The sequence below is a fragment of the Anguilla anguilla genome, chromosome 1 (assembly GCF_013347855.1).
Source record: "Anguilla anguilla isolate fAngAng1 chromosome 1, fAngAng1.pri, whole genome shotgun sequence".
Classification (NCBI taxonomy): domain Eukaryota; kingdom Metazoa; phylum Chordata; class Actinopteri; order Anguilliformes; family Anguillidae; genus Anguilla; species Anguilla anguilla.
Window position 1 is genome coordinate 39843413 of NC_049201.1, and position 27295 is coordinate 39870707.

The following is a 27295-nucleotide window of genomic DNA, read 5'->3' on the forward strand; positions in this document are numbered from 1 at the left end:
CTCCCACACACACACACACACACACACACATATGCACACAAACATTTTTAAAAATTATTATTCAAAAAGATTATTTATTATTGTTAACATTGTACTACCCCAATTCACCATGGAGATTTAGAGAGATAGAATGACTGCATTGCCCCCACGTGGCAATGTAAAGGCACACCAAGAACATTCCGTCGTAAATATCTTAGGCACTAAATTCTACATGGTTGTATTCATGTATGTATATATTCAAAAATGTAGCGTCAATACGGTATCATTTACTGTAATTTTACTTAGTTTTTTAGAGCAGTGAACACAACAAAACGAGCCCTGGACTGTGAAAAAATCTTCTGGATTAGGCACTCCTACGCTTGACTAAGGTAGAAGATCCGCCTAACTGCTTAAAGAATGCACTTGTTGGAATTCCTTGCTGCTGTACAGTGTATGAGCGCTATCTAGTGTCGCAACTGTGTACCACAACATATTTCTTTCCACAGAGCACACTTGTAGCTGTACCTTTTGCGTTTGCAGCAGACATATTAGTAGGCCAATTAACTAACTATGTAAAAGTACATACAGTGCCCTTGACCAACCCTGTAAATGTTTACTTTAGCATATAGTGACCTTCGCAATTATCGTGAATTCAACATTTAAAGTCATTTGTGAGGATTTGGACAGAATTTCTGCCTGAATTGTACATTAATACTGCATACATTTTATATTTTTGAAATCAGATGTAATCACAGTGGTGTGAAATGCACTTGGCAGCAGGTAAAGGTCAAGGACAAAAACATAATTCAAACAGATAATTTTTTATTTGCCTCATAGCTAATTTTATTCCTAAATTTTAAATTTAGGCCTATAGACATTATAGCTGAGTTTCACTTTGTAGCCAACAGGAAGAAGGTGGTGGCCCTTAAAATGGGTGGAGGGCCCCCACCACCACCACCACCTTTCACCTCAACTGAATAACTGACAGCCAGAACACAGAAAGGCCATTTATGGATGGCATACCGAGGGTAGCTCATCAGAGCCAACTTCCCCCCAGGACACAAGTGCATATATTAATGGTAGGTTTATCATATTTAAATAATGGCTGATTAACACTTTTGCATCTTAATCTGCCCACAGTGACTGAAAGAGTCATCAATCTTATGGAGAGAGTGCCTCATTTTTAACAGGTCTAGCCTAATATATAGGTTTTGAGTAGCCTATATTTAAAACATTTTGTGTTACAGGATGACAAGACCTTCTCCGCAGCATTTACAGAGGCTTATAAAGGTATACAATGCATGGCCAAAAGTATGTGGTCACCTCTAATAATTAGTGGGTTTGGCTACTTCAGCCATACACATTGCTAACAGGTGCATAAAATCAAGCATACAGCCACACATCTTCATTGACACACATTGGCAGTAGAATGGGTTGTACTGAAGAGCTCAGTGACTTTCAATATGGCAATGTCATAGCATGCCACCTTTCCAACGAGTCAGTTTGTCAAATTTATGCCCTGCTAGAGCTGCCCCAGTCAGCCATTAGTGCTATTATTGCGAAGTGGAAATGTCTAGGGGCAACAACAGCTCAGCCGTGAAGCGGTAGGCCGCACAAGCTCACAGAACGGGATCACAGAGTGCAGAAGCACATAGTACAGAAAAATCATCTTTCCTCAGTTGCAACATTCTCTGCCAAGAAGCAAGGGAGTGAAATGGGTTTCTATGACCGAGCAGCCACACACAAGCCTAAGATCACCATGTGCAATGCCAAGCATCGGCTGGAGTGGTGTAAAGCACACCCTTTTTGGAGCAGTGGAAATGTGTTCTCTGGAGTGATGAATCACACTTCACTACCTGGCAGTATGATAGATGAATTTGGGTTTGGTGAATGCCAGGACAACACTACCTGCCAGAGTGCATAGTGCCAACAATAAAGTTTGGTGGAGGAGGTATAATGGTCTGGGGCTGTTTTTCATGGTTTTGGCTAGGCCCCTTAGTTCCAGTGAAGGGAAATCGAGAATTGTGTGCTTCCACCTTTGTGGCAGCAGTTTGGGGAAGGCCCTTTTCTGTTTCAGCATGACAAAATGAGGTCCATAAAGAAGTGGTTTGCTGAGTTTGGTGTAGAAGAACTTGACAGGCCTGTGCAGAGCTGTGACCTCTGGGATGCATTGAAACACTGACTTCAGGGCCAGGCCTTATCGCCAAACAACAGTGCCTCACCTCACTAATGATCTTCAGGCTGAATGGAAGTGAATTCCTGCAGCCATGTTCCAAAATCTAGTGTAAAGCCTTTCCAGACAAGACTGGTGGCTGTTTAGCAGGGGGACATTACATTACATTCCATTTATTTAGCAGATGCTTTTATCCAAAGCGACGTACGAAAGTGCATAACATATGACTCCATATTAATGCCCATGGTTTTGGAATGAAATGTTCAACAAGCACATATGGGTGTTATGTTCTGGTGTCCACATACTTTTGGTCATGCAGTGTACCTTAAATTCTGAGATGAGGATCTTCTAATTATTTGGTCTCAGATTAAAAACTGGGGCAGCACGGTGGTCACATCAAGAAGGTCCTGGGCTCGAATCCAGCTTGGGCCTTTCTGTGTGGAGTTTGCATGTCCTCCCCGTGTCCACGTGGGTTTCCTCCGGGTACTCCGGGTTCCTCCCGCAGTCCAAAGACATGCAGGTAGGCTGACTGGAGACTCTAAATTGCCCATAGGTACTGTATGAGTGTGTGAGTGAATAGAGTGTGTGCCCAGTGATAGATTGGCGGCCTGTCCAGGGTGCATTCCTGCCTCTCGCCCAATGCACATTGGGATAACGGGCATAGATAATGGATGGATTGGATGGATTAAAAGATTAAAAGCTGGCTGTTCCCTTGTGGAGGAATCCCAATCCAACTCCAGAGAAATATCATACAGTAAGTATCAACAGTAAGTATAGCTTTTCTTATGAGTCTTTATCAATCATGTGTTTAACTGAAATCATAGGGCTCTATCTTACAGTTGGTGCAAAGAGGCGGTAATGTAAATGCAAGCATCTCTGCTAGTTTCAGACCAAGGGAGTTGTCATTTTCCCATCCAGCGGCCATGTTGTTTAAATAGCAAATTAACTAGCACCCATCTGGGCAGGTAGGTATTCTGGGAGTATAGCAAATATTCAGCTGAAAGCGTTTGTGCCAAGACCAAGAAAAACCAGAGGCTCTATTCTAACAATCTTGGTTTTGGTCGCATAGTCTAAAGTGCAACATGCAAGTGCATTTACGGCATTGGCCAGATCCACCTTTGCTCATTTCAAGGTGGTTCAAAGGTTCAAAGGGCTGAATTTAGTAGCTTAATTCATTAATAGGTGTGTCTTGGACGTAACATGCAATAAACCAATCAGTGTCATCTTCTATTTCCATTACAGCCACTGGTATTAGCACCTTTGCAGATTACTAATATAACGGTACCTTATGCCTTACTTTTTCATGTCTAGAGGGATTATTTAACCTCTTACGCCACATTATGTCAGAAGTAGCTATGCATTCTATGAAGAATAACAATATCATGTCTGATATTTATGTTGTTTTTATTATGTTATATGGCAAACAATTAAATAAAAGGAGGAAACAAGATTTACTGATCAAAGACTGAGGTGAATCAATAGGCTCCTAATTAGAGAAAGTGTGGACACATACTCCTCAGGAGAGCCCGATTTTCCACCTACCCCTGTGCCAACTCAAAGAGGGCAGCGGGCTGTCTGTCCTGCAATGCCACCAGCTGTTGTCTCAGGGCTTGCCCCAGTGGTGATTCCATCACCCTCACTCCCCCCGTATGGGCAACCACCGTACCAAGTTCTGACGATTATCTCCCCACAAACCACACAGTCCGTAGATGTTAGACGCACAAGGGGTTTTACTGAGTTGTGCAAATAAGCAAAACATTCACAAAAGGAAAAGGGCTCAGATGACCGGTGTAGTTCCTGCATGCGTCTCTCATTCCCCTTCTCTGGCCACATAGCAAATTTCTTCTGGCACGGCTCCGGCCCATAGAACCCATGTTCCCTCTGCCCACACACAGCAAAGAGTGAGGGCCCATGGAGGGCCCAGAACTGACTGCCAGACAGGGGCCACACGTGGACCATAACAGGGCCAAATTTCAGCTGACCAGAAGGCCATAACTGGCCCAGTACTTGTCCTGAACAAGTTTTAGCACTGCCAGTGAATCTCAGCCTTAAGTTAGCCATACTTACTGTATTTAGAATTTTTCATATTTAAAAAAAATAATGACCACCCACCATATTTCAAAATGCATGGAGTATATTTCTACATCATTTTCACCACATGCAGTACCATATATTTCCAATGGAGGGTAGAAGGGTGAAACTTATGTAGGAATAAATCCCATGCACTTTGATATATGGCGGGTGGTCTTTATTTTTTTTTTATATATGAAAAATTCTACAGGTCCTGGAGCACCTGTTAAGATAGACGTCATCATGAACACCAGTACATACCAAGATATTGAAATAACAAAACAATGCACCCCCCCTCCCAATGAGCTTACAAGATTTCCATTTTCATTTAAAAATTAAACTTTTGAATGCAATTCACTTATGATTATCTGCTTATATAAGTACAGATATCATATAATGAAATATTAAGTGTTCATAGACAAGTTTATACAGTAATCATGAAAAAACTGGTTTATGCAGGTGTGAGAGAGAATTTAGCTAAAAGGTGTTGATTGCTGGAATATGAATGGAGAAAAAAATTATCTGTAATTGAATTTGTGGAATAGTGGGTCAAATATAGGTTTTATGCTACATTACATGAACAAGTATTACCACCATTCTTAAATCTCTGGTTTGTGCCATAGACTGTATGGTTTGTGCAGTGGTGAGGTCATCAAGATTCCCACTCACTGACACCTCTGACCACAAGAGGGAAACAGAGATTCAAAGAAAAGTTTCGGTTAAACCTGTAGGACAACCCTGATGTTAAACTGAATAAACTGAAGTTCCTGAATGTAGACAGTGTGGATAACCACTGGACCTTTCAGAATATGTTGTTAAGGGCCCAAATAATTAGGGGTCCAAGCAGCGAAGCTGGTGGAACCCTATTGTATCTGTTAGGATTATTATTATTAGGGGTCCAAGCAGCGAAGCTGGTGGAACCCTATTGTATCTGTTAGGATTATTATTATTAGGGGTCCAAGCAGCGAAGCTGGTGGAACCCTATTGTATCTGTTAGGATTATTATTAGGGGTCCAAGCAGCGAAGCTGGTGGAACCCTATTGTATCTGTTAGGATTATTATTATTATTATTGTTATTTTTCTCCGCTAAATGTGTCTGGGGCTCAGCAACCATAAGTCCTAGAGCAACCAAATTGGTTCCTATGGCCCCCCACTACTCAGGCACTGCAAATCACCTATGTCGGCCAGATGGTGGCGCTATAACAAAGGGTCATGCGTAAAAGGCCATAACTCCCACGCCATAAGTTAGATCAACACAAAACTTCATCGACCAATGCATCTAAATGTGCTCTACAACTTTGCTATTGGGACCACATATGTCCGCCATATTGTTTGCCCGCCATTTGGACTTTTTTTATTAGTTGGGGTTCGGAAGAGCTTGTAGCTCCACATCTAAAGTGTTACGACATCTAGTAAACTTCTTTACGGCAAGTGGCTAGAAGACATCCATGGTGACGCAAGTAATCCAACACCGTAGGGTCTAGTTTTTATCAGTGAGCGGAGGGTCTGAACGTCGGGGAAGCAATGGAAGACAGTGCCAGCCAGAGTGCATGCTAGGCTACTAAAAGTTTGTTAGTAAAAGCTTTTTGAGAGGATGAATAATTACTTTTCTTTGGCATGGATCCATTTGAAGACAGTATCGGGTGAGTTCGTTTAGTCTTTGAATCTGTCATTATGCTGAGAAATAGCTAAACCATTTTATTGATAGTATTTGATAGTATTTAGTATATTTCTGTGCAAACGCGAGAAAACACGCTGGTATAATAAAACAATGACAGTAATACATATATAGTCCGCTTCGTCCGTTGCTGCCATAACATAACAAACTATCTTGTGTCTACAGCTGCAGTTTCTCGCTGCAATTACTAATATAGTGCGCGCAGGCGTAGAGGAGGTACAGGTTAGCAAGATGGTGGGAAAACATGCTGCAGCGGAAGATCACTTGGTCGGATTTCTGGCAGACGGACATTTACCGCATCAGATTCCTGATCCAAGGTGTCTACGACACCTTACCAAGCCCGACAAACCTTCACACATGGGGCAAGTGTGAAACGCCTTCCTACCCTCTGTGTGCTGGGAGAGGGTCCCTTCAACATCTCCTCAGCAGCTGCCCCAAAACCTTGGCTGACGGCCGCTACCGCTGGCACCATGACCAGGTGCTCAAGGCAGTTGCGGAGACAGTCACCACAGCCATTCAGTCCAGTAAACACCACCCCAGGAAGAAAACCATCCCTATTCTCAAAGCTGGAGAGAAGCCATGTTCACTGCCACAGACAAGACAGTGCCTACTTTCCACAGCCCCAGACTGGCAGCTGAGAGTGGATCTTGGAAAAAAACTAAAGTTCCCTGATCACATCGCACAAACAACACTCCGCCCAGACATGATCGTCTGCTCAGATTCCACCAAGCAGGTGATCATGTGGGAACTGACAGTGCCCTGGGAAGAACAAATGGAGGAGGCTCACGAGGGGAAGCTTGCCAAATACCAGGAGCTGGTGGAGCAGCACAGAAGCCGAGGCTGGCGGGCTCACTGTGAGCCAGTTGAAGTGGGCTGCCGGGGGTTCGCGGGGCGCTCACTCTGCAAAGCTTTGGATAAAGAGGGCAGGCCCGTGGCTTGTTGCTGCTGGGATCCAAGCCGGGACTTGATCAACCTGGGCAAGGGGGTCTGATGTTGAAAAACCTGAAACCCCCTATAACCCCAGGAACATCACTGATGATGCATCCCAGAGCATCCGAGAGATGTATCTTGCAACCTGAATATAAACAAAAGACACAATTTATGCTGTAGTCTGCCAATGTCTAAATAAATAATATGGTACTCTGAGCGCAGTACGCAGGTAGCAGGGATGGCAAGTTGATATTTCGTTTTTTGCTACTAGAAGTTTGTCAGTAAAAGCTTTTTGAGTATATGAATCATTACTTTACTTTCTCATGGATACATTTTTGGACAATATCGGGTCAGTTTGTTTAGTCTTTGAATCTGTCATTATGCTGAGAAATAGCTAAACCATTTTATTGATAGTATTTTACGCTGAAAGAAATCGTATTCCGTAGCAACAAGATAAACCCGACATTAGCCCTAAAATATGCCAATACAGCAGTGAAAACCCTGCTCATTGAATAACGAAATAAACGAGACAAAGTTTTTTAAAATTATACCATGTCATTCTACGGTCAATATCTGTGACTAAGCATTGAATAAATATACAATCTTACCACTGGTTTTATGCGTAGAGATGTCCCTTTTGAGACTGAGTGGTTATATTTTGTCTTGGACAATCCATTTGTGAAATATACGCGCATCTGTGATGCCTGGGTACCTTCATAAATAGCTGTGCGTAATACCACACCTGTTGTTTACGGCGTTGTCGCCCTTTTTAGTACAGCCTGGTTTGATTGACAATTCATTTGTTCAGTAGGTGAGAGTATAAGCTTCCTAACGATGTATAACATGTCTGATTTTGCTTTTGGAATAGCGTTTTATCGGTCAGCGTAACGGAAAAGTTTCTTATCATCGCATTCACTTATTCATTCTCTCTGGGGTAGCAGTAGCCTAAAATCGTTGTCAACTATCTTTCTTGGAAAATACTATTATTATTGAGGACTTCTGGGCATAGCTAAGCCATATGTTTGCTGAAAGACCTATCTGACATTGTTTTCTGGAGCAAAACAGAAGCGGATAGGGCTGTATCATATTTATTTACTGTCTCTGTCTACTGAACACATAAAATTTCATCATTTCTATGTAAGCATTACTGCTCAAAATATTTTGTTTGTTCCATTGCTACCATATTAAACTTTCTTGTGTCTACAGCTGCAGTTTCTCGTTGCAATTACTAATATTGAATATAAACAAAAGACACAATTTATAGCCTACTGTAGTCTGCCAATGTTGAAGTAAATACGGTACTCTGTGCGCAGCACGCAGATAGCAGGGATGGCAAGTTGATATTTTGTCTTTTTTTTTTTCAATGTCGTATTTATTATTTGAAATATGTATTAGCTATCTGTCTCTGAGGTGCTCTGAAATGTGCATTCTCTGCTAAACTGAGCAATGGATTGGAATATGTGTCTGACGTAGTGTTGCACGGTATTCCGAAACTTCAGCACTTTTTCGGTACTTAAAAAAAAGAAACGGTTAGATATTAGAATTTTCCGACGTTCGGTAGTTTTGTGTCAAATGTAAAAGCCAGGGAAATGTGTCTCCCGCATTACCAATTGAGAGAATGAAAAGTGTAATTTGTCAGAATATTCGCTAGATGGAAGTAGCAACTAAGGTTGCCAAGTGAGACATGCGCTTGTGCACTCATTCCTTGACACAGCGTAAGCTTCGACTCAGTTCACTTCAGTAGCAATAGGTGTTCTAATTTGGAAATATTTTATTATGGGAATATGCTGTATTGTTATTAAAATATGCTGTTTTTTTGTTAGCTGTTTATTGATTTTTCAGGAACAAATATAAGAAAAGGATAGCATTACAAAGAGTATGCAACAAAGATAAAAACCAATCTAAAAAAAAAGAAAAAAGGGGGGATAATGGTAGGGTAAAAATGGAGGAAAAAGAAGTTACATTCATGATAAATAAAAGGTACATACATGGAGCACATATAATAAACTTTAACAGTAATCTGACAGTACATGAGTGTTAATTTTACAAAACATCTTTAATACAAGCGATAGCCGCCGTCCAATTGTTTACTGTATTAGAACTGCCTTATGAAGCAAAGCAGTGGACCTTTCCAAGATAAGAATGTCTAGGCAGCTATGTAACCATACAGATTTCATTGGAATACTAGGATCAAACCAAGTTTTTATAATAGTCTTCTTGGAGGCTGTTAGGCCTGCCAAAAGGAGCTGGCACTGTTTCTTAGTTAAGGAAACATCGGAGGTATCTGCAAGAAGTAGCAAGGCTGGACACATGGGTATCACCGTATTCAAAAGTTCTGCTAGGACTTCAACCGCATATTTCCAGAATGCCACTATATGAGGGCATTCCCAAAACATATGAAGAAATGTACCCAGCAACCCAAGATTACACTGTTTACAATTTTTGTCACTTACAAGTTTCATTTGGAAAAATATGCTGTTTTTAGATCTATTTAAAAGTGAAAGACCTGTTTAAATATTATTTGGTTTACAACTGTTTAATTTTTGAAATATATTTAATATATTTTTCTATTGTTTAGTGTTGTAACACTATAGGCCTATGCTTATTAATATGTTGAGCAGGCTTCAACTTAAAGGTTGTTAATAAACCAGGTTTTTCATAAACCGTGAATTCGAAAATGAGGTCAACCCTTGTGGACATTACGTTTCTGATCTATTAAGGTAATTTCAGTATCGTTAGGTACCGAGTATTGAATCAGTATTGTTTCAGTATCAAGTATCATGATACTAAGCCTGTTATCTGTATCAAAGTCAAATTTTGGTATCATGACAACACTAGTGTGACGCCTTTTTTAGTTGCAGCATGGAAGCGCTGCAGCTCTACATACACACCGGACCATCTAAGTGACAACATAGTAAAGGCCTTTACAGCAAGCGGCCAGGACACATCCATGGCGACGCAACTAAGTAATCCGACAGCGTCTCTTAGCACAAAATTGTCCGTAAGTCATCAATATTTTATACAATCATCATGATATTCAGTAGATATGTTGGGTGAAGGTATATGATCATTAGGACAAAACCATTTTAAAATCGCTCCATAGGGGGCGCGATAGCGCCAATGCTTGGACCCCTCCCAACGCCGCTTGCGGCTTTGATTGGTAATTCCTTTAGTTAACAAAATGACAAAAAAATAAACTACTACAACCACTACTCAAAATTGAATGTAGATGAACTACCAGAAAACTGCTGCAAATTGTAATTACATGTAGTTAAACTACTCCCCAACCCTGTTTCTTTATAAAGCCATTTTAGTTTGCCAATGCGGGTTGCAGGATGTGATGCTTCCTCAGAGATCTGCAGGATTCAACGTATTATGAGGTTTTTCCATGGTGCAAAATTAACTAAATTGTCCTCACTTGTTAGGTTGATGAGGAGAGGGGTTTAAAAAATGAATGTCTTCTTCACTTTGTTGAATGTTTTTTGGTGAACTCATTCATTTCTGTAGCTGTCATGGTTCATCTCCTAGATTGCAGGTTTATAGTAGAGCAGATCTTGTACTAACATGTACTACAAGTACATGTAAGAATATCAACAGTATATGCATTCCTGCATTTTGTCTGTTAAAATTAAACTGTAATATTTTAAAATATTTAATATTTTGACAAACAGCTCATGCAGAGCAATCATAAAATAGCAAATAGTAGAGAATAGATCACAAATTTTTTTATTTTAATCGAAGGAAATCTAACGATGGCATATTGTTTTCAAATATTATCTTTAAGCATAGTTAGCTGATGCTTTTACAAAACTAATCTTTACCAAGTCTGTAAGCACAAGTCTACATAACCTCAAAGCAATGAGTCACTGTGTTGTTGGCATTCTATGGGGAACAATTGAAGGCGTGTTAAAGTTTTTATTCTTTGAATGTTTTTAAAGAGCTGGACCCAAAGATAAAAACATTGTTCTAAATAGTATTGTGGTGTGGGGATGGCTGGTTTAAGCAGCCATACCTGTCCTGGGTCAAGCTAATTAGACCTGGCTAATTAGATAATTGGTTAGGAAATAGATAATTGGCCAGGCTAATTGGACCCGGGAACAGGGGTGGCTGCACCTGTGCGTAGTGAGGCAATCAGTGCGCACAGGTTAAATCTGCCATCCCCACTCACACAAAGGAAGAGCCTCTCGGTCATGACAGGGTTAACATCTGCTCTTTGGCTGTACCATCTTGCCACCCTTGTAAATAAACGTGGACTGTTTGAACATCATCTCCCTGTGTCTCTGTGCTGGAGGGCCCCTTGGAAAGCCACTTCGGTGGCCTGTGGCAGGCTTGTTTGCCACAAGTATGTTTTTACGATAGTGTCTTATTTATAGTATTATAGCCTACATAATATTGTATTTATTTAATGTGCATTTAATCAAACGGATATTCAGCCATATTCATGACAACCACTAATAGCTCTGTAGTGCCTATCACTGAATTTGCTGACTGTATGCATGTAAGTGTGTATTTGTGTATGTGTCACTGTATGCATATAAGTGTGTATTTGTCTATGTGTGTCACTGTATGCATGTGAATGTGTGCATTTGTGTATGTGTGTCACTGTGTGCATGTGACTGTGTGTATCTGTGCATGTGTGTCACTATATGCATGTAACTGTGTGCATCTGTGTATGTGTGTCACTATATGCATGTGACTGTGTGTATCTGTTGTGGCAGACGGCAGGGAGAGGTGAGGGGAGTAGTAATTGAGGGCAGATACGTTGCCGCCCACTGGCTCCACCCCCGAGCCTTATATGGACTTCCTGCCCCAACAAGGCAAGCCTGGGCCTAATTAAGCCATTAAGGGGAAAGGGATAAAAGGGGAAGCGAAGTGAACAAACGGCGCAAAGTACCGTGAGGGAAACGCGTGTTGTGGAGAGTAAGAGAGAGCAAAAATTATCTGTGTGATTACCTGTTGTGACCCGGACTGTTTGACAAACCCCGCTGTGTACCGAACTGTTTTGGCTGAGGACCTGGTTTTTGGATATCCCTGGATTACGGACAAGGACAACGAGAACGGATTGTGGACTTTGGATTGGTTGCTGAATTTCCCCTTCCCCTCCTTGTGTAAATTTTCCCTAAATAAATCCCCCTATTTTACTCCAGTCGTGTTTCGTGTGATTGTTTAGTTATTGAATTGGTGACGTGGAAACCCCACACCCGTGAGCCTGCCACACTGTGTATGTGTGTCACTGTATGCATGTGACTGTGTGTATCTGTGTATATGTGTCACTGTATGCATGTACAGTGCCTTCGGAAAGTATTCAGACCCCTTCACTTTTTCCACATTTTGTTACGTTACAGCCTTATTCTAAAATTGAATACATTCATTTTTATTCCCATCAATCAATACACAATGCCCAATAATGATAAAGCTAAAACAGGGTTTTAGAAATTTTTGCAAATTTATAAAAAAAACGAACTGAAATATTACATTTACATAAGTATTCAGACCCTTTTCTATGACACTCAAAATTGAGTTCAGGTGAATCCTGTTTCCATTGATCATACTTTTGTTGTTTCTACAACTTGATTCGAGTCCACCTAGGGTAAATTCAATTGATTGGACATGATTTGGAAAGGCACACACCTGTCTATATAAGGTCCCAGAGCTGACAGCGCATATCAGAGCAAAAACTAAGCCATGAAGTTGAAGGAATTGTCTGTAGGGACATCAATCTCTGGGACAGGATTGTGTCGAGGTACAGATCTGGGGAAGGGTACAAAAAAATTTCTGCAGCACTGAAGGTCCCAAAGAACACAGTGGCCTCCATCATTCTTAAATGAAAGAAGTTCAGAACCACCAGGACTCTTAGAGCTGGCCGCCCAGCCAAACTGAGCAATCAGGGGAGAAGGGCCTTGGTCAGGGAGGTGACTAAAAACCCAATGGCCACTCTGACAAAGCTCCAGAGTTCCTTTGTGGAGATGGGAGAACCTTCCAGAAGGACAACCATCTCTGCAGCACTCCACCAATCAGGCCTTTATGGTAGAGTGGCCAGACGGAAGCCACTCCTCAGTAAACGGCACATGACTTGGAGTTAAAAGTGCTAAAAGGCACCTAAATTACTCTCAGACCATGAGAAACAAGATTCTCTGGACTGATGAAACCAAGATTGAATTATTTGGCCACAGTGCCTAGTGTCACGTCTGGAGGAAACCAGGCACTGCTCATCACCTGGCCAATATCATCCCTACGGTGAAGCGTGATGGTGGCAGCATCATGCTGTGGGGATGTTTTTCAGCAGCAGGAACTGGGAGACTAGTCTGGAAGGGAAAGATGAACGGAGAAAATCACAGAGAGATCCTTGATGAAAACATGCGCCAGAGCGCTCAGGACCTCAGACTGGGGCAAAGGTTCACCTTCCAAAAAGGGCAACGACCCTAAACACACAGCCAAGACAATGCAGGAGTGGCTTCGGGAAAGGTCTGTAAATGTCCTTGAGTGGCCCAGCCAAAGTCCTGACTTGAACCCGATCAAACATCTCCGGAGGGACCTGAAAATAGTTGTGCAGCAACTCTGCCCATCCAACCTTACCTGGCTTGAGAGGATCTGCAGAGAAGGATGGGAGAAATACCCCAAATACAGGTGAGCCAAGCTTATGGATTGTCATACTCAAGAAGGCTGTAATCGCTGCCAAGGGTGCTTCAACAAAGTACTGAGTAAAGGGTCTGAATACTTATGTAAATGTGATATTTTAGTTTTTTATTTTTGAAAAATTTGCAACAATTTCTAAATCTGTTTTCACTTTGTCATTATGGGGTATTGTATGTAGATTGATGAGAATAAGAATTAATTTAATCCTATTTATAATAAGGCTGTAACGTAACAAAATCTGGAAAAAGTGAATGGGTCTGAATACTTTCTGTATGTATGTACATATGTGTGTTTGTATGTATGTATTCTTTATTTAACCAAAAAAAGAGACAAAATGCCGAAGCCTTCTGTGAAAAATAGTCCAATGCAATGATTCAGTAGTTTGTAGAAACCCGTTTGCAGCAATGCTCTGAAATAATATTTTTCTGTATGAAATTATCAGCCTCTTACATCACATTAGAGGAATTCTGGTCCACTGTTCCTTACAAAACTGCTTCAGCTCATTGATCAGCTCACATTACTGTATGCATGTATGTGTGTGTGTGTGTGTGTGTGTGTGTGTGTGTGTGTGTATGTATGTGTGTATGTTTGAGAATTTGAGTGAGTGTATTTGTTGGGACTGTGTCTAGGTGTCTCAGAATTTGTGCCTTTGTGTGTTGCGAGTGTGTGTGTGCGCATGTGTGTGAGAAACCAAGAGTGTTTGTGTGTCAGTGTTTGTTTGTCTGAATACAAAGATTCTCACTGTAGAGTAACTTGTTTTGGCCACAGGCAGTTGAAGGGAGGAGGTATGACCCCACCCCTGAACAGCCATTGTGTCAGAGCAATGGAGAGAAGCTCTGCTGCTGTCAGGATAAAGTTTACAGTGAGCAGCATGGAGAAGGACTTTGCACTCATCAAAGAAAACCTGCTTTCAACCATAAGCAAACAGAGCCACAACTGAGCTGTGTGTGCGTGTGTGTGTGTGTATGTGTGTCACTGAGAATTTAATACACTGACTGCACCACCCTCCTTTCTGGTTCTTACACAACTTCTATGCAGTGGAGAGAATCTCTCCCATGAAAAAGGCTTAGTCACCTCACGAAGAAGGGAACTGCCATTTAGAAGTTTTTTCATTTTGTGTTTCATGTATTCACTTCTCTTTTGATTTCCATGTACATGTTGCACATCATAAAAATGGCTGTTATTTATTAGGCTGTTGGATTTAGTCTGTTTTAAGCTTCAAGGGGGTTTCCAATCTCACCTGCACATATTTAACATTGTTAAAATATTTTTCTTGTGCGTTGTACATGTATATAAGGAAATAAACACTTATATGATGTACAGTTGATGTTTTGATATCTGTGGCCTAGTTTGTGTGGCTTGTGTACACTGGCATGGTCATGCTGAATCAGGAAAAGATATTTCCCAAACTGTCGCCACAAAGTTGGAAGCACACAATTCCCTAGAATGTCATTGTATGCTGTAGCATTAAGATTTCCTTTCACTGGAACTAAGGGGCCTAGCCCAAACAATGAAAAACAGCCCACCAAGCTTTAGCGTTGGCACTATGCATTCGGGCAGGTAGCGTTCTCCTGGCATTTGGCAAATCCAGATATGTCTGTCAGATAGTGAAGCATAACTCCAGAGAACGCGTTTCCACTGATCTAGAGTCTGATGGCTGCCATTGTGCATGGTGATCTTAGGCTTGTGTACGGCTGCTCGACCAAAGAAACCTATTTCATGAAGCTCCCAACAATGCTTCCCAGAGGCAGCATGGAGCTTGGTAGTGACTGTTGCACCTGAGGACAAACAATTTTAACATGCTTAAGCACTTGGCGGTCCTGTTCTGTGAGCTTGTGTGGCCTACCACTTCGTGGCTGAGCTGTTGTTGCATCCTATACGTTTCCACTTCACAATAACAGCACTTACATTTAAATGGGGCAGCTCTGGCAGAGCAGAAATTTGATAAACTGACTTCGGAAAGGTGGCATCTTATGACAGTTCCATGAAAGTCACTGAGTTATTCAGTGTGACCCATTCTACTGCCAATGTGTGTCAATGGAGATAGCATGGCTGTATAATGTATCTTTGGCTGCCGCATGATCATGGTAAAACTGAGACAATTGCTGCAGTCTAGCTATGAATAGTGAAAAAGCATATACATCAAATATATTGGACAGGTACCAAACAGAGGAACAGGTAGAGTGACAAGAGCCTGCAAACAGTTAATTTACTTTGCCATTGTGGTTCTTCTAACTTCCAAGTCAACCTGAAATACAGCCACTGCAACTCAAATACCTGCCACATGATCTACTCCAGCGTTTCCCAACATTTTTCCTTCCGCGGCACACTTTCCAAATTTACAGAATCTCATGGCACACCACTCTCAAAAGCATAAAAAATAAACACCCTGCAAGCGACGTACTGACGTTGATGTGACATGCCAACAGTAGGTCTAAATGTTCTTTTAGGGTTTTAATTAAGCGATATGCATTTTAATGACATTTATTTTGGCTTTAGTGAATGGGATTTGTTCATTTAAGTTTTTTTTAATTCATTTGAACATCAAAATTTTTTTAAAGGATTTTTCACACGGCACACCTAACCTTGCCTGACGGCACACCAGAGTGCCGCAGCACACCGGTTGGGAAACACTGATCTACTCAGGTAACATTGTGCATCACACTACATAGAAACAAACAAAAAACAGCTACCTTTGCAATGCATATTTCAAGAAAATTGACAAAAATGTTTAAAGTATACAATGTGTGCACAGATAATATTAATAATATTATGCACAGATATGCACGTGTTAGTGGTACCAAATACAAAAAGAATGAAATATGAATGCTTGTCTCACATTTGCAAAAAATGACCTGGATGATCCCCATGCCTTTACAAATAATCTCCAATAGACAGCTGAGTCAAAAGTGGAACTTTTTGGACAACACAGGTCCCATTATGTCTTGTATACAGCAAATACAGCATTTCACAGTAAGAACATCATACCAACAGTCACACGTGCTGGTGGTAGTGTGATGTTGAGGGGATGCTTCACTGCCTCGGTACTATTATTAAAGGAACCATGAATTCTGTTATGTACCAGAGGTGAATGTCCAGTCATCAGTCCATAAGCTGAAGCTGAAGTGCAATTGGGTTATGCAGCAGGACAATGATCCAAGACACAAAAGCAAGTCCACATCTGAATGGCTGGAAAGAAACAAAATAAAAGTGTTGGAGTGGCCTTGTCAAAGTCCTGATTGATCTCAATAGAGATGTTATGGCAGGACCTGGAACAAGCAGTTCATGCTTACCATTTGTCTGAATAAAAGCAGGCATGCAAAGAAGAGTGGGCTAAAATTCCTCCACAGCGATGTGAAAGACTGATATCAAATTATTGGAAGCATATCGTTGCAGTTATAGCCGCTGGTGCAACCAGCTATTAAGTTTATAGGGGCAATTACTTTTTCACATGGGTGATAGGGGTGTTTGATAACTTTTTTCATGAAATAAATGAAATAATAATTTCATATTTATATTTTGTATTTTCCCAGGTTCCGTGTCTGATATTACATTTTGTCTAAAGATCTGAAACCATTCAGTGTGACAAATATGCAATAATTTACGGCACTGCAATACATCAGGCAATACACCGCCAATCTGCCATAAAGAATGTGCTTTCTAATCTGTGTTGATCTTGCAGTCTCTAAAGGAAAAATTAAAATAAGTTAAAAGTTAAATAAGTTAAATACAATAAAGTGAAATAGCTGTTAAAATGAAATTATAAGCCTCTGAGACCTCTGAGAGTGATATAATATTCTGAAAATGACTGAAGATCTGCTGTTTCCAAAACAACTAAGCAAATTCAATAAACTAATCACACACAAATGTGTGTATAATAGGTTCCATACATATAATATTGTTTTGTAATATGTATAGTATTGTTCTGTAATATGTATGACCTGTCTCTCACACCTCTCTTTTCTATATTAAAGAGCATATTTCTCTCCGCCCTGGGGTCACACCCTTGTTCTCATGGCAACCTGAGCTGCTTCGGTTATGCTCATTGTGTACAAACACAAGACTCCCTGTCTGCTCTACTGCATTCCTTCTACACCCACAGCCACAGACAGTATGTCTCAAAACTTCTGCAGGGCAGGTGAGAGATCTCGGTTTATACTCTGTTTCAACCCAGACCTGACTTTGCGGTTACATACTGTAGATTTCACAGTTTCTCCTTTTAAGGCATAAACTGAAAGTAATCTTTAGAATCTTTATATCTTTAAAATATTTCAACCATTCAGAGTTTAATGTGATCAGAAAGTCAACACCCATCGAAATTGAGCTTTGAGTATTATATCCCTATTTAAAGGAGGCTATCACAATAAAGGCCACTCAATATTCAGTAGTTTGTCCACTGTTAATTTTAGCAACCTTTTCCCTGTCCCTACTATTGTTTTTTGGTCTACAAAAGGCTAGATCCCCGACAAACATAACGTCTACTTTAAATGATTTAGCTTATTTTCAGCAACCTGATTTCTAAGATGAATTGTTGTCTGAAACATGGCTGAAAATAAAATTGGTTTATTAAGCCCAGTCTAATTTGGGGTCTTACTGATAATCCATAAGAATCATAAACCTGCTTTGGGGAGTTTTGGATGCTTTTCACAACTTGAATTACTTTTTGTTAATGTAAAGAATATCAACTGATCCATGCCCTTTTATCAATTCCCAAAACCAAATTAAGAATTCCTATCAGAGTTTTCAAACCCACTGTCCCTGGGTGTGATATGGTATGACATAATTGGCCTTATTAATAATCCCTGGCCACAAATGTCCTTACTGTAGAATTTTAAAAATATTTTAGAAATGTAACTTTGTTCATCATTTGGCAAGCTATACTCCATTATGCAGCCTTGTGAAAAAGGGTCTCAATGTTACTAACAAATTTTGTATTACTTTTAATATTGAGAGCATAAACTGCACTTTCACATTAATACCACGACCAGGGCAATTAGCATTTTCACGTTCCGCACTATGGCTTCAGGTGCATCAAACAGGAGAATTACAGTAGTTCATACTTTCAGGTGTAAGCTCTTCCCTCAGCTCTCTACTGTAATTCAGGGGAATCCAATCTTATCTAAGAAGGGCTGGTGTGGGTGCAGGCTTTTTGTAATAGCATCTGAGTCGACTCGTCTTAACTGAAGATTATGACAAGTTGATTACTTGAGTCATAGAGTTGACGTATGGCAAAAGCCTACAACCACACCCACCCCTGCCCTAAGCTAAAAATCTCTCCATAAGAACAATTGAAATTACTGTGTGGGTGAATGATCATATTTGCCAAATTACAGAAAAGTAGACAGTACCAGCTGGTCGGGTTGGTTCCCACCGTCTGCTCGATAATTTTGTTTGGTCAAGTTCAAGAAGTGTCTTCCTAAGATTCGTTTCTGTGTAAGCTCCACATGTGGACAGTGGTATGAATACGCATCAGCCTGACAGCAGGAGCTTCAAAGGAGAGCATGTGCTCCCCTGCCCTCTCCTAAGCTGAAGGCAGAGGTTTGCAGCAATGAGTGCAGCTGGTGAAGATGACTGGGCACTCTAAGTTGAACGAAAAGGAAAAAACATTAAAAATGCTGAAATGATTTACTTTGCTACTCCTTTATCTAAGAACAATAATAACTCTGAGTCATAGTATTTAAAAGTATCAATACAGTTGTATATCTGTCTTCTTATGAAAAACCTTGATTCATCCAATGAATTATGCAGGTAGCTCTTGAAATTGTGAAATTGACGGTGTTATAAATCGTATACCCCTTTGTATGAATGCTCTGTTTATTGCTCTGCTATGACACCCTCTTTGATTTCTACCTCTCTGAATAAAGTAAAATAATATGAAAGCAGCATTCCTTTGTTTTTTATTTTATAACATTTTGTGATAAGCTAAAAAAAACATACTGGTTTTTGCATGAGTGTACCATAGACACACAGGACATGTGACAATGTCGAGGACATTTTTTAAAACACCCTAGTGGCGTGGTCTGCCGCACACAGGATTCGGAAACAAGGTGTGGCTAAATGTGGGAACAGCATATAAATGAGGTTGATCTGTGTTCTTCCGTGTCTGTACCTGGACTGACAAACAGCTAAAAACAGGTAAGTTCACCACTGGACTATGTACTGCCTCTTAAAAAAGATGTGTCTGTGTCCAACATAGTTCACATTTGCATACACATTGACAGTATCTGTATGGAAAGTACATAGTACAATGTCTAGTATTGATTCAGCTGAGTCCAATAGCTGAGACCATATGCACTCTGTAATGGTTGATTTAACACTGAACATTTTATTGTGTATGGAAAGTAAACCACGGTTTATCTCGGAGGTGGGTACTGCAGGGAACGTCCTGAGGAGTAAAAACAATTAGTGCTGTGCGAATAGTGCTGACTTGTCTTTTGCTGTTGTGTGACTAAAAGAAAATCACCAGGAGCAGGATTTCATATCACATGCTGAATTTGCGCATGCCCTTTATGCAGTATGTGATAACTGCTGGCATCTTGGGGTTAGCTGTTTATTATACAGACAGAGCAAATGGCCTGTTCTCCTCATTATATATTCTTATGCACTGTTCTAGAATGTTCTAACATTGGCCTCGTACAGAACTGAGGTGAACTATGTGGCTTTCTGAAAATGCTGTAGGTGGAAAGCTAATCTGAACCTGAACAGCACAAAGCCAAGCTTAAGTCTTCTGCAGAGATGTGGTCAACTTCTGAATAATACTGTGTATAGCCCAGGTGAAGAATTAACTCCAAAAGTCAATAATTTTAAGTCTTTTAAATAAATATCCCCTGGATTGTATGGCTTTCATTTGGAAAGATTAGAGGATTTTGGTACTATTCCTATGATATGTCCTAGTTTATTCTCTAAAGAGAAATAATATTAGTGTGGGAAAGTGATGTTTGTCTCAAATAATGATCAGTACTGTTTCAGTTAAATATTTGCTCTATCTTTAAAACTGATATTACTGGTTCAGTGTGTCATGGTGGTGGTTTGTGGAACATTGCTGTACATATTTACGAATGCCAGGGAGATGGTGCCCCCTTCTGGCAAAAACACAGTGTGACCATCCTGTCTCACACCAAAGAGAGGAACGAATGTTCCTCTGTCAGCTTCCCCTTGATAGTATCCTGTCTTCAGAGCACGTTGAGCTGAAGAGCTGCATTTAATCTTTATCTGTTCGGTTTCAGTCCATTCCATTAGTTTGTTATTGACTGTATAGTTATGCAATAATAACATGGCCTTCTGTTTGTTTTCCAGAAAACATGAATGTAAGTAATTGCTTTTATTTATTTATTTTTTTTTTATGTTCTGTGGGTTGACTGTAACTCAATGTTTCAGAATGAGGGTAGTGTTGAATTTTGTTATGGAGTTATGTGAATGGAGTTATGTGAATTTTGTCACTTTTGGGTCTGAATATGTGTGTGCGTGTGTGTGTGTGTTTGTGTGTGCACATGTGTGTGCGCATGTGTTTGCACAGAGAGAGAGGGATTTGTGTGTGTGTGTGCACACGTTTGTGTGTGTGTGTGTGTGTGTCTGACCATCGTTCTCTTTTCAGCAGAATAACCTCTGGGGTCCACCACAGAATGGTCAGAACTCTGGAGCACCAGTATGGCCAGGCCAACCTAACCAACCTATGTGGCCAGGTCAACCTAACCAACCTATGTGGCCAGGTCAACCTAACCAACCTATGTGGCCAGGCCAACCTAACCAAACCCCACAACCAGCATGGCCAGGCCAACCTAACCAAACCCCACAACCAGCATGGCCAGGCCAACCTAACCAGCCCCCAACACTGAACCCTGCTCAGGACCCTCCTCAGGAAGCCCCACCGGTGAGAGATTCAGTGTAACCATCAGTGTCTTGTTCTCTCTATGTATTGGTTCTTTACAGGTAGTTCAGAGCTCAGCCTAAAACACATTGATTTCCACTACACAGACATGTATAACCAACGGGCTATGTGTGATATCAACACAGGCATATAAAACGGCAGGAGATTACTTCAGCCAGTGTCAGTAGCATATCCATTCCATCGCACAGGGTAACTTTGGCAGGATGCACACCAATTCTTTATGGCCAGAAATGGCGTTGGTCAGTTTCTGTCACATTTTTTGACATACCACAAACCGGTAATTACTTTACTCATGACTGATTGAATACATGGCATTACCATTCATACAGTATAAAAACATACCTGAAGCGCAGAAACAGAAACTGCGCAACAGCAAATCATCACTGCGACAAAGACACTTTGTCAATCAGTTTCTCCCTGACAGAAAGTGCCATATGACTTGAAGCTGCCAAACGGTGTCCACGACAAAATGCTGATCACCATCAAAGGCCAGGTCAAGCCAAAACCAAATAAGTCAGTATTATTCCCTTCATCTTCTGTTTTATCAGCAGCAGGCATATTACCTGCTGCAAATGTATGGTAGAATTTCAGAACTGTGCTGCTGTCCCTATTGCGGGGAACATTCTGAGCATTGTTTTGTAGCCTGTAGCATGGTAGAGATATCCAGAGACCTCTACAGTTTTTCTTATGGCATTAAGACTGAAGCACCACTGATGCATCCTTTGTAGGTTTACGGTAAACCTGTCACGAGGCAAGGACATCGCCCTTCACTTCAACCCCCGCTTCAATGAGCATGGAAAGGCGGTGATTGTGCGTAACTCACTGGTGGGAGGCAGGTGGGGTAGGGAGGAACGTGCACTGAGCCAATTCCCCTTTGCCCCCGAGCAGCCCTTTGAGGTGAGTATGCGGCCCAAAAACAGGCAACTGAGGTGCTGAGGTCATAGCAATCCATGTTGGGGATAAGTCAATTAAAGCATAAAAGTGGTTCAACCTGAATTTGTACTGTCAAATTAAAGGTCACTAATTATATGGCTTAACAAAATATTTGACATCTTAGCTTATTTAAACAGGTAATATATTCGGCAACATTGGACAAACAGCCTTTAGATGATTGATCCCATTATTAAATATAATTTCACATCTTTTGAATACATCCTAGTGTTTTTCTTTCTCTGTCACTGAGACAATATTTTCTGCTTTGCCTCAGTCCTATTAACATATTATTAAGCTAAGCCAGAAGACAGCTGTTCTTTCTTTGACTGAAACATTATTGTATAACTGTATAAAAGCTGTGGTGAGGCCTTTCTAAATTAAGCCTTACAAACGTTTGCTTGGAGAAACCAAATGAGGCTTTCAATAAGCTTTGCAAGGGGCATCCCCTTGTAGAGACATTCTTGGTATGCCTAAACCAAACACATTCCCAGAGCTTAATGTTTAAATACTTACTGATAAAAGAATAGGCAAACACAATGATTATAATGATAATTTACTGTTTCTGTAAGAAATACATATATTTTTGAATGGTGTTATCCTTAATCTTGAATCTGTGTGTCACAGTGGAGCACTCAGTGCAAGTATGAGACTGAATATATGCCGTGTAGATGCAGCCAGTCATTGATTAATAATGAATCTATATGTGTAATATAAACTGGTGTCAGTGCTGAGATCTAACTGGGTAATGTTTTCATGCAATGTAATGATATGCAATGACATAATTGTACCAGCTAGTGTACTACCCTGGGCCCTGTTTTTACACATCAGGATTACTGACTTAGCTGGATAACCGCACTGAGTAAAACATGGACATCTGGGTCATGGACTGAATTAAAAACAGCTGTTCTGAGTTCTACTCAGCTCAGTTATCCAGCTAACTCAGTTGTCCTGTTTTGTGAAATACCCCCCTGTACTGCTAACTGAAGCTAAATAGGTCTGGGTTTGGTTAGTCTAGGAAGGGACACCTGGGGAACTACTGGAAGAGGAGTTGTTGGGCCAGCAGGGGGCACTCTTCCCACTGAACCAATAAAAATCAATTGTGATGGAGGAACTATGCAGTAGAATAGTGGTAACCCTGTTCCTGGAGATTTACCATCCTTAGGTTTTCACTCCAACCCTAACAAAGCACACTTTGTTCCACATCTAGAGGTTTCATTGAGCTGCTAATCAGCGGAATCAGGTCTGCCAAATTAGGGTTGAAATGAAAACCTACAGGATGATAGATCTCCAGGAACAGGGTTGGTTACCACTGCTGTAGAAGGTGCTGGATGGATGTTAGAAGTTCTGACTTACTGTCGTAATTAAAGATCCTCTAGCACTTCTTGAAAGTGTACGAGTGTTAACCCTGTTGCCCTGGCAATTTCCACAAAAAACTGGCTCTCTACATTTGGCCACCTAGTTACCCCATATTTGATTGGCTGCATAATATCAGTAACAAGTTATAATTTCTTCAGAAGACAAAGGTAAAGTTTAACATCTGGAAACAGCAATTTAATGTTTTATATGACTTGCATGGACCATTTATGTTTGTTTGTGGTTGGGTCACAGCTGAAGATCCTCTGCACTCCCAGTGAGTACAAGGTGGCAGTGAACAAGGCTCACCTGCTGGAATACAAGCACCGGATTCCAGAACTCAACCAGGTCACCTGTTTGGGCATCTACGATGACATCACCCTCACATCTGTCAATGTGGAGAAACTCCCATGAGCCCCTCCTCTCACATCTCAAGAGTCTGCCCCCCTTTTTGACATATGACCTTCTGAACCCCTCCTGCATCCCAGCAGCCTTATTCCTATTGGGCTTGTGATCCCTCAGCTCCTTCTATATCACTGCAGACCTTTGAAGCCACATGGGGTTTTATATTCCCTAATCATTTTGATGTGGGTAGAGCCATCTCTTGAGCAACTGATCCAGAATCCTGTAACCCAACCACAGTTTTACAATGTTAATCCTACCTATTGTGTACAAGGAATATGAGACTGTCATAGTTACTGCTGAAGGGCACAACCCACCTAGAGTATAAAATCTAGAGGACAAGTATGTGTGTATTCAAGGCAATTCTGGAACGAAGAATGACACTGACAATGTTGAGAGCTTCCATAGTTATACAATGTTTTAACTTTTATCTAATTATAATGTGTGTGTGCATAAGGCTGCTGTTACATGCATCTAGATGTTCTTGAACTGAGCACTTGCACTCAGGCAAAATCTGAAGAATTAAAATGATTTTGAATGGAGTAAAAAAACATTTTGCTGCTGACTTTTGTGTGCCTGATCAATCTTACTATTGTTCGTGATGGTATTATATTGTTACACCATGACATTTTACAAAGAGTCAGTGTAATATACAAAACAAACAATTTACTGACATCTCACACAATATTCCAGTTGATGTTTTGTCTTATTTTTTTTTCAAGTTACAATGGGGCTTATTCATATCTGAGATATGCACATGCAAAGTCTGATTCATTCCAAAATTGCCCCTCAGTAGCTTAAGCGAATGTAGAGCTGGGTGCTTACGTGATGCCTAAGTGAACGCGAGCTATATGTGCATGGGCTGAAGTTTGACGATGATCCCATAGGCAAATGCATTATCATTCAGCTAACAGCAAAATCACCCATAGCCAAGGGCAACAAGGGTTGTGTCATCAGAGAATGACCAGCAACAAGGCTTTTGCTTTACCCCACCTTTACTATACTTCACTAGCGAACGATAGTCAACGATAGAAATCCTGATGTTTTTGTTTTCTCTGAAGCATGGCTAAACAGTTCTATTGAAGATGATTCTATTGTGCTAAAAGAATACAATGTTTTTAGATGCGACAGGCCTAAAAAAGGTGGTGGGGTAGCAACTTACATAAAAAATAAACTACATGCAACTAAATCACTAAGTGTTTCTGTTTCAAAGCAGTTTGAACTGCTAGTCACTAAAATATAACTAAGTCCTAATGTTAGCCTCTATGTGGTAGCAGTCTATCGCCCACCTACTGCAGCTGCTCATGTTATGGATGCTATAGCAGAACTGCTAGCTCTCTTCCTATCCTCTGAGGTGGCTATTTTAGGAAATCGTAACCTTAATTGGTTGTCCCCATCCTCTGATTGTTTGAAGTCTACCTGTATTGATCTGGGTTTAAGCCAATTAAATTAATAGGGGCGACATAGCTCAGGAGGTAAGACCAATTGTCTGGCAGTCGGAGGGTTGCCGGTTCAAACCCCGCCCTGGGCATGTAGAAGTGTCCTTGAGCAAGACACCTAACCCCTAACTGCTCTGGCGAATGAGAGGCATCAATTGTAAAGCGCTATATAAATGCAGTCCATTTACCATTTAATTACTATATTATATACGTATAAATTTGAAAGATTCTTTTAAATCTACGCTTATTGATGTAATTTTAACTAATGCTCCACATAAATACATGTCCAGTGGAGTTTTTCCACTAGATTTGAGTGATCACTGTCCAATAGTGTGCATCAGAGACACGACTGCTTAAATCAAACCCCCATTTTATCACAAAGAGGAACTTACGGAACTTTGAGGAACAAGGGTTCTTGCATGATCTGTACCATGCCAATTTGTCATGTATCTCTAGTATCCCTGATTCGAAGACTGCTCTAGACCATTTCTCATCTGTATTTATCTCCCTGACAAACCCATGAGAAGACTTAGAGTTTAAAAATAGGAAAAATCCCTGGTTTACATCTGAGTTCACTGATTTGATTCAGTTGAGAAATGAAGCTTGGGCTCAAGCCAGATGCTCCGGTAGTTCCTTGGACTGGCTGGCCTTCAGACAGTTAAGAAATAAGTGCTCTACCTCTGTAAGGAATGCAAAATCAAAATATTACTTAAATTCTCTTGCTGGTTTGTATGCTAATCCAGAAAAGTTCTGGAAAATAGTTAACACAACTAAGCACAAAGGCCATAACTCACTGCTTAATCAAATCAGGCTAAACTCTAGTTTAGTTATGGATTAGAATGAAGTAGCTGATGCCTTTAACCAGCATTTTGTTGCAGTGGGCCATCTTTTTGAGAGAGAATCCAGAATTAGTGTTGACATTTCAGATTTGTCTGATCCTACATCCGAAGGAACCCATGATTCTCCAAATACTGCTCCTAAAATTGCTGTTACCAGGAATAGAGTTGCCCATTCTTTTTCTCCATTCACTTTGTGTGAGGTACTTAGTGCTCTCCTGGCTATTGATACAAAGAAGTCCACTGGAGAGGATCAACTTGACCCATAATTTATTAGGCTTTCTGCTCCTCTGATTGCAGTGCCCCCTGACTCACATTTTTAATCTCACTATTCTCTGCAGTGTTATCCCTAAAGTATGGAAGGCTGCGCATATGCTACCACTCCAAGGGTGGTGATCCTAGTGACCTTAATAATTATCGCCCAGTTTCTACACTGTCCTGCTTGGCTAAAGTTCTAGAATCTCTTGTCAACAAGCAGCTTAAAGCCTTTCTCACTAGGTACTCCATTCTGAGCAATTGCCAATCAGAATTCAGAGCTAATCACAGTACAATTTCTGCTACAACTCTTGTGATAAATGACATAGAGACCTCTCTAGATAATGAACAACATTGTGCTATTCATTGTGCTATCTGACTAAAGCATTCGATACCATCGTTCAATCCACATTGTTGCGTAGGCTATCCTCTATTTGACTGGATCTGCCTGTAATTGGTTTGAAAACCACCTATCTGACAGGTCTCAATGTATTGCTGCTGATCATGTTCGATCCAAGTTTCTCAATATAACTAAAGGTGTCCCTCAAGGTTCTATTTTAGGTCCTGTATTATTTACAATTAATATAAATAATGTTGTTTCTTACGTAAAGAGTTACAATCTACATCTTTATGCAGACGACACTGTACTTTACAGTTCTGCTTCTACTGTATCTCAAGCTGTTGAAAATCTGCAGCTCAGCTTCAATGCCTTGCAGAAGGCCC

General features: G+C 40.7%; 1 protein-coding gene across 4 annotated transcripts; it reads left to right on the plus strand.

Moving 5' to 3' along the window:
• Nucleotides 1–17477: 17477 nt before the first annotated feature.
• On the plus strand, nt 17478–24607 carry lgals3b (lectin, galactoside binding soluble 3b). Of its 4 annotated transcripts, none has more exons than XM_035405638.1 (6): nt 17478–17604; nt 20763–20773; nt 21061–21336; nt 21779–21867; nt 22083–22251; nt 23896–24607. In XM_035405638.1, the coding sequence occupies exons 1-6, from the start codon at nt 17505–17507 to the stop codon at nt 24052–24054; spliced, it is 804 nt and encodes a 267-aa protein (XP_035261529.1). In that variant the 5' UTR covers nt 17478–17504; the 3' UTR covers nt 24055–24607. The 4 variants fall into 4 exon arrangements, with proteins under 4 accessions (XP_035261529.1, XP_035261538.1, XP_035261556.1 ...); XM_035405647.1 differs by having other exon boundaries at nt 21064–21336; XM_035405665.1 differs by lacking the exon at nt 17478–17604 and adding an exon at nt 19457–19601 and having other exon boundaries at nt 21064–21336.
• The last annotated feature ends 2688 nt before the right edge of the window (nt 24608–27295 follow it).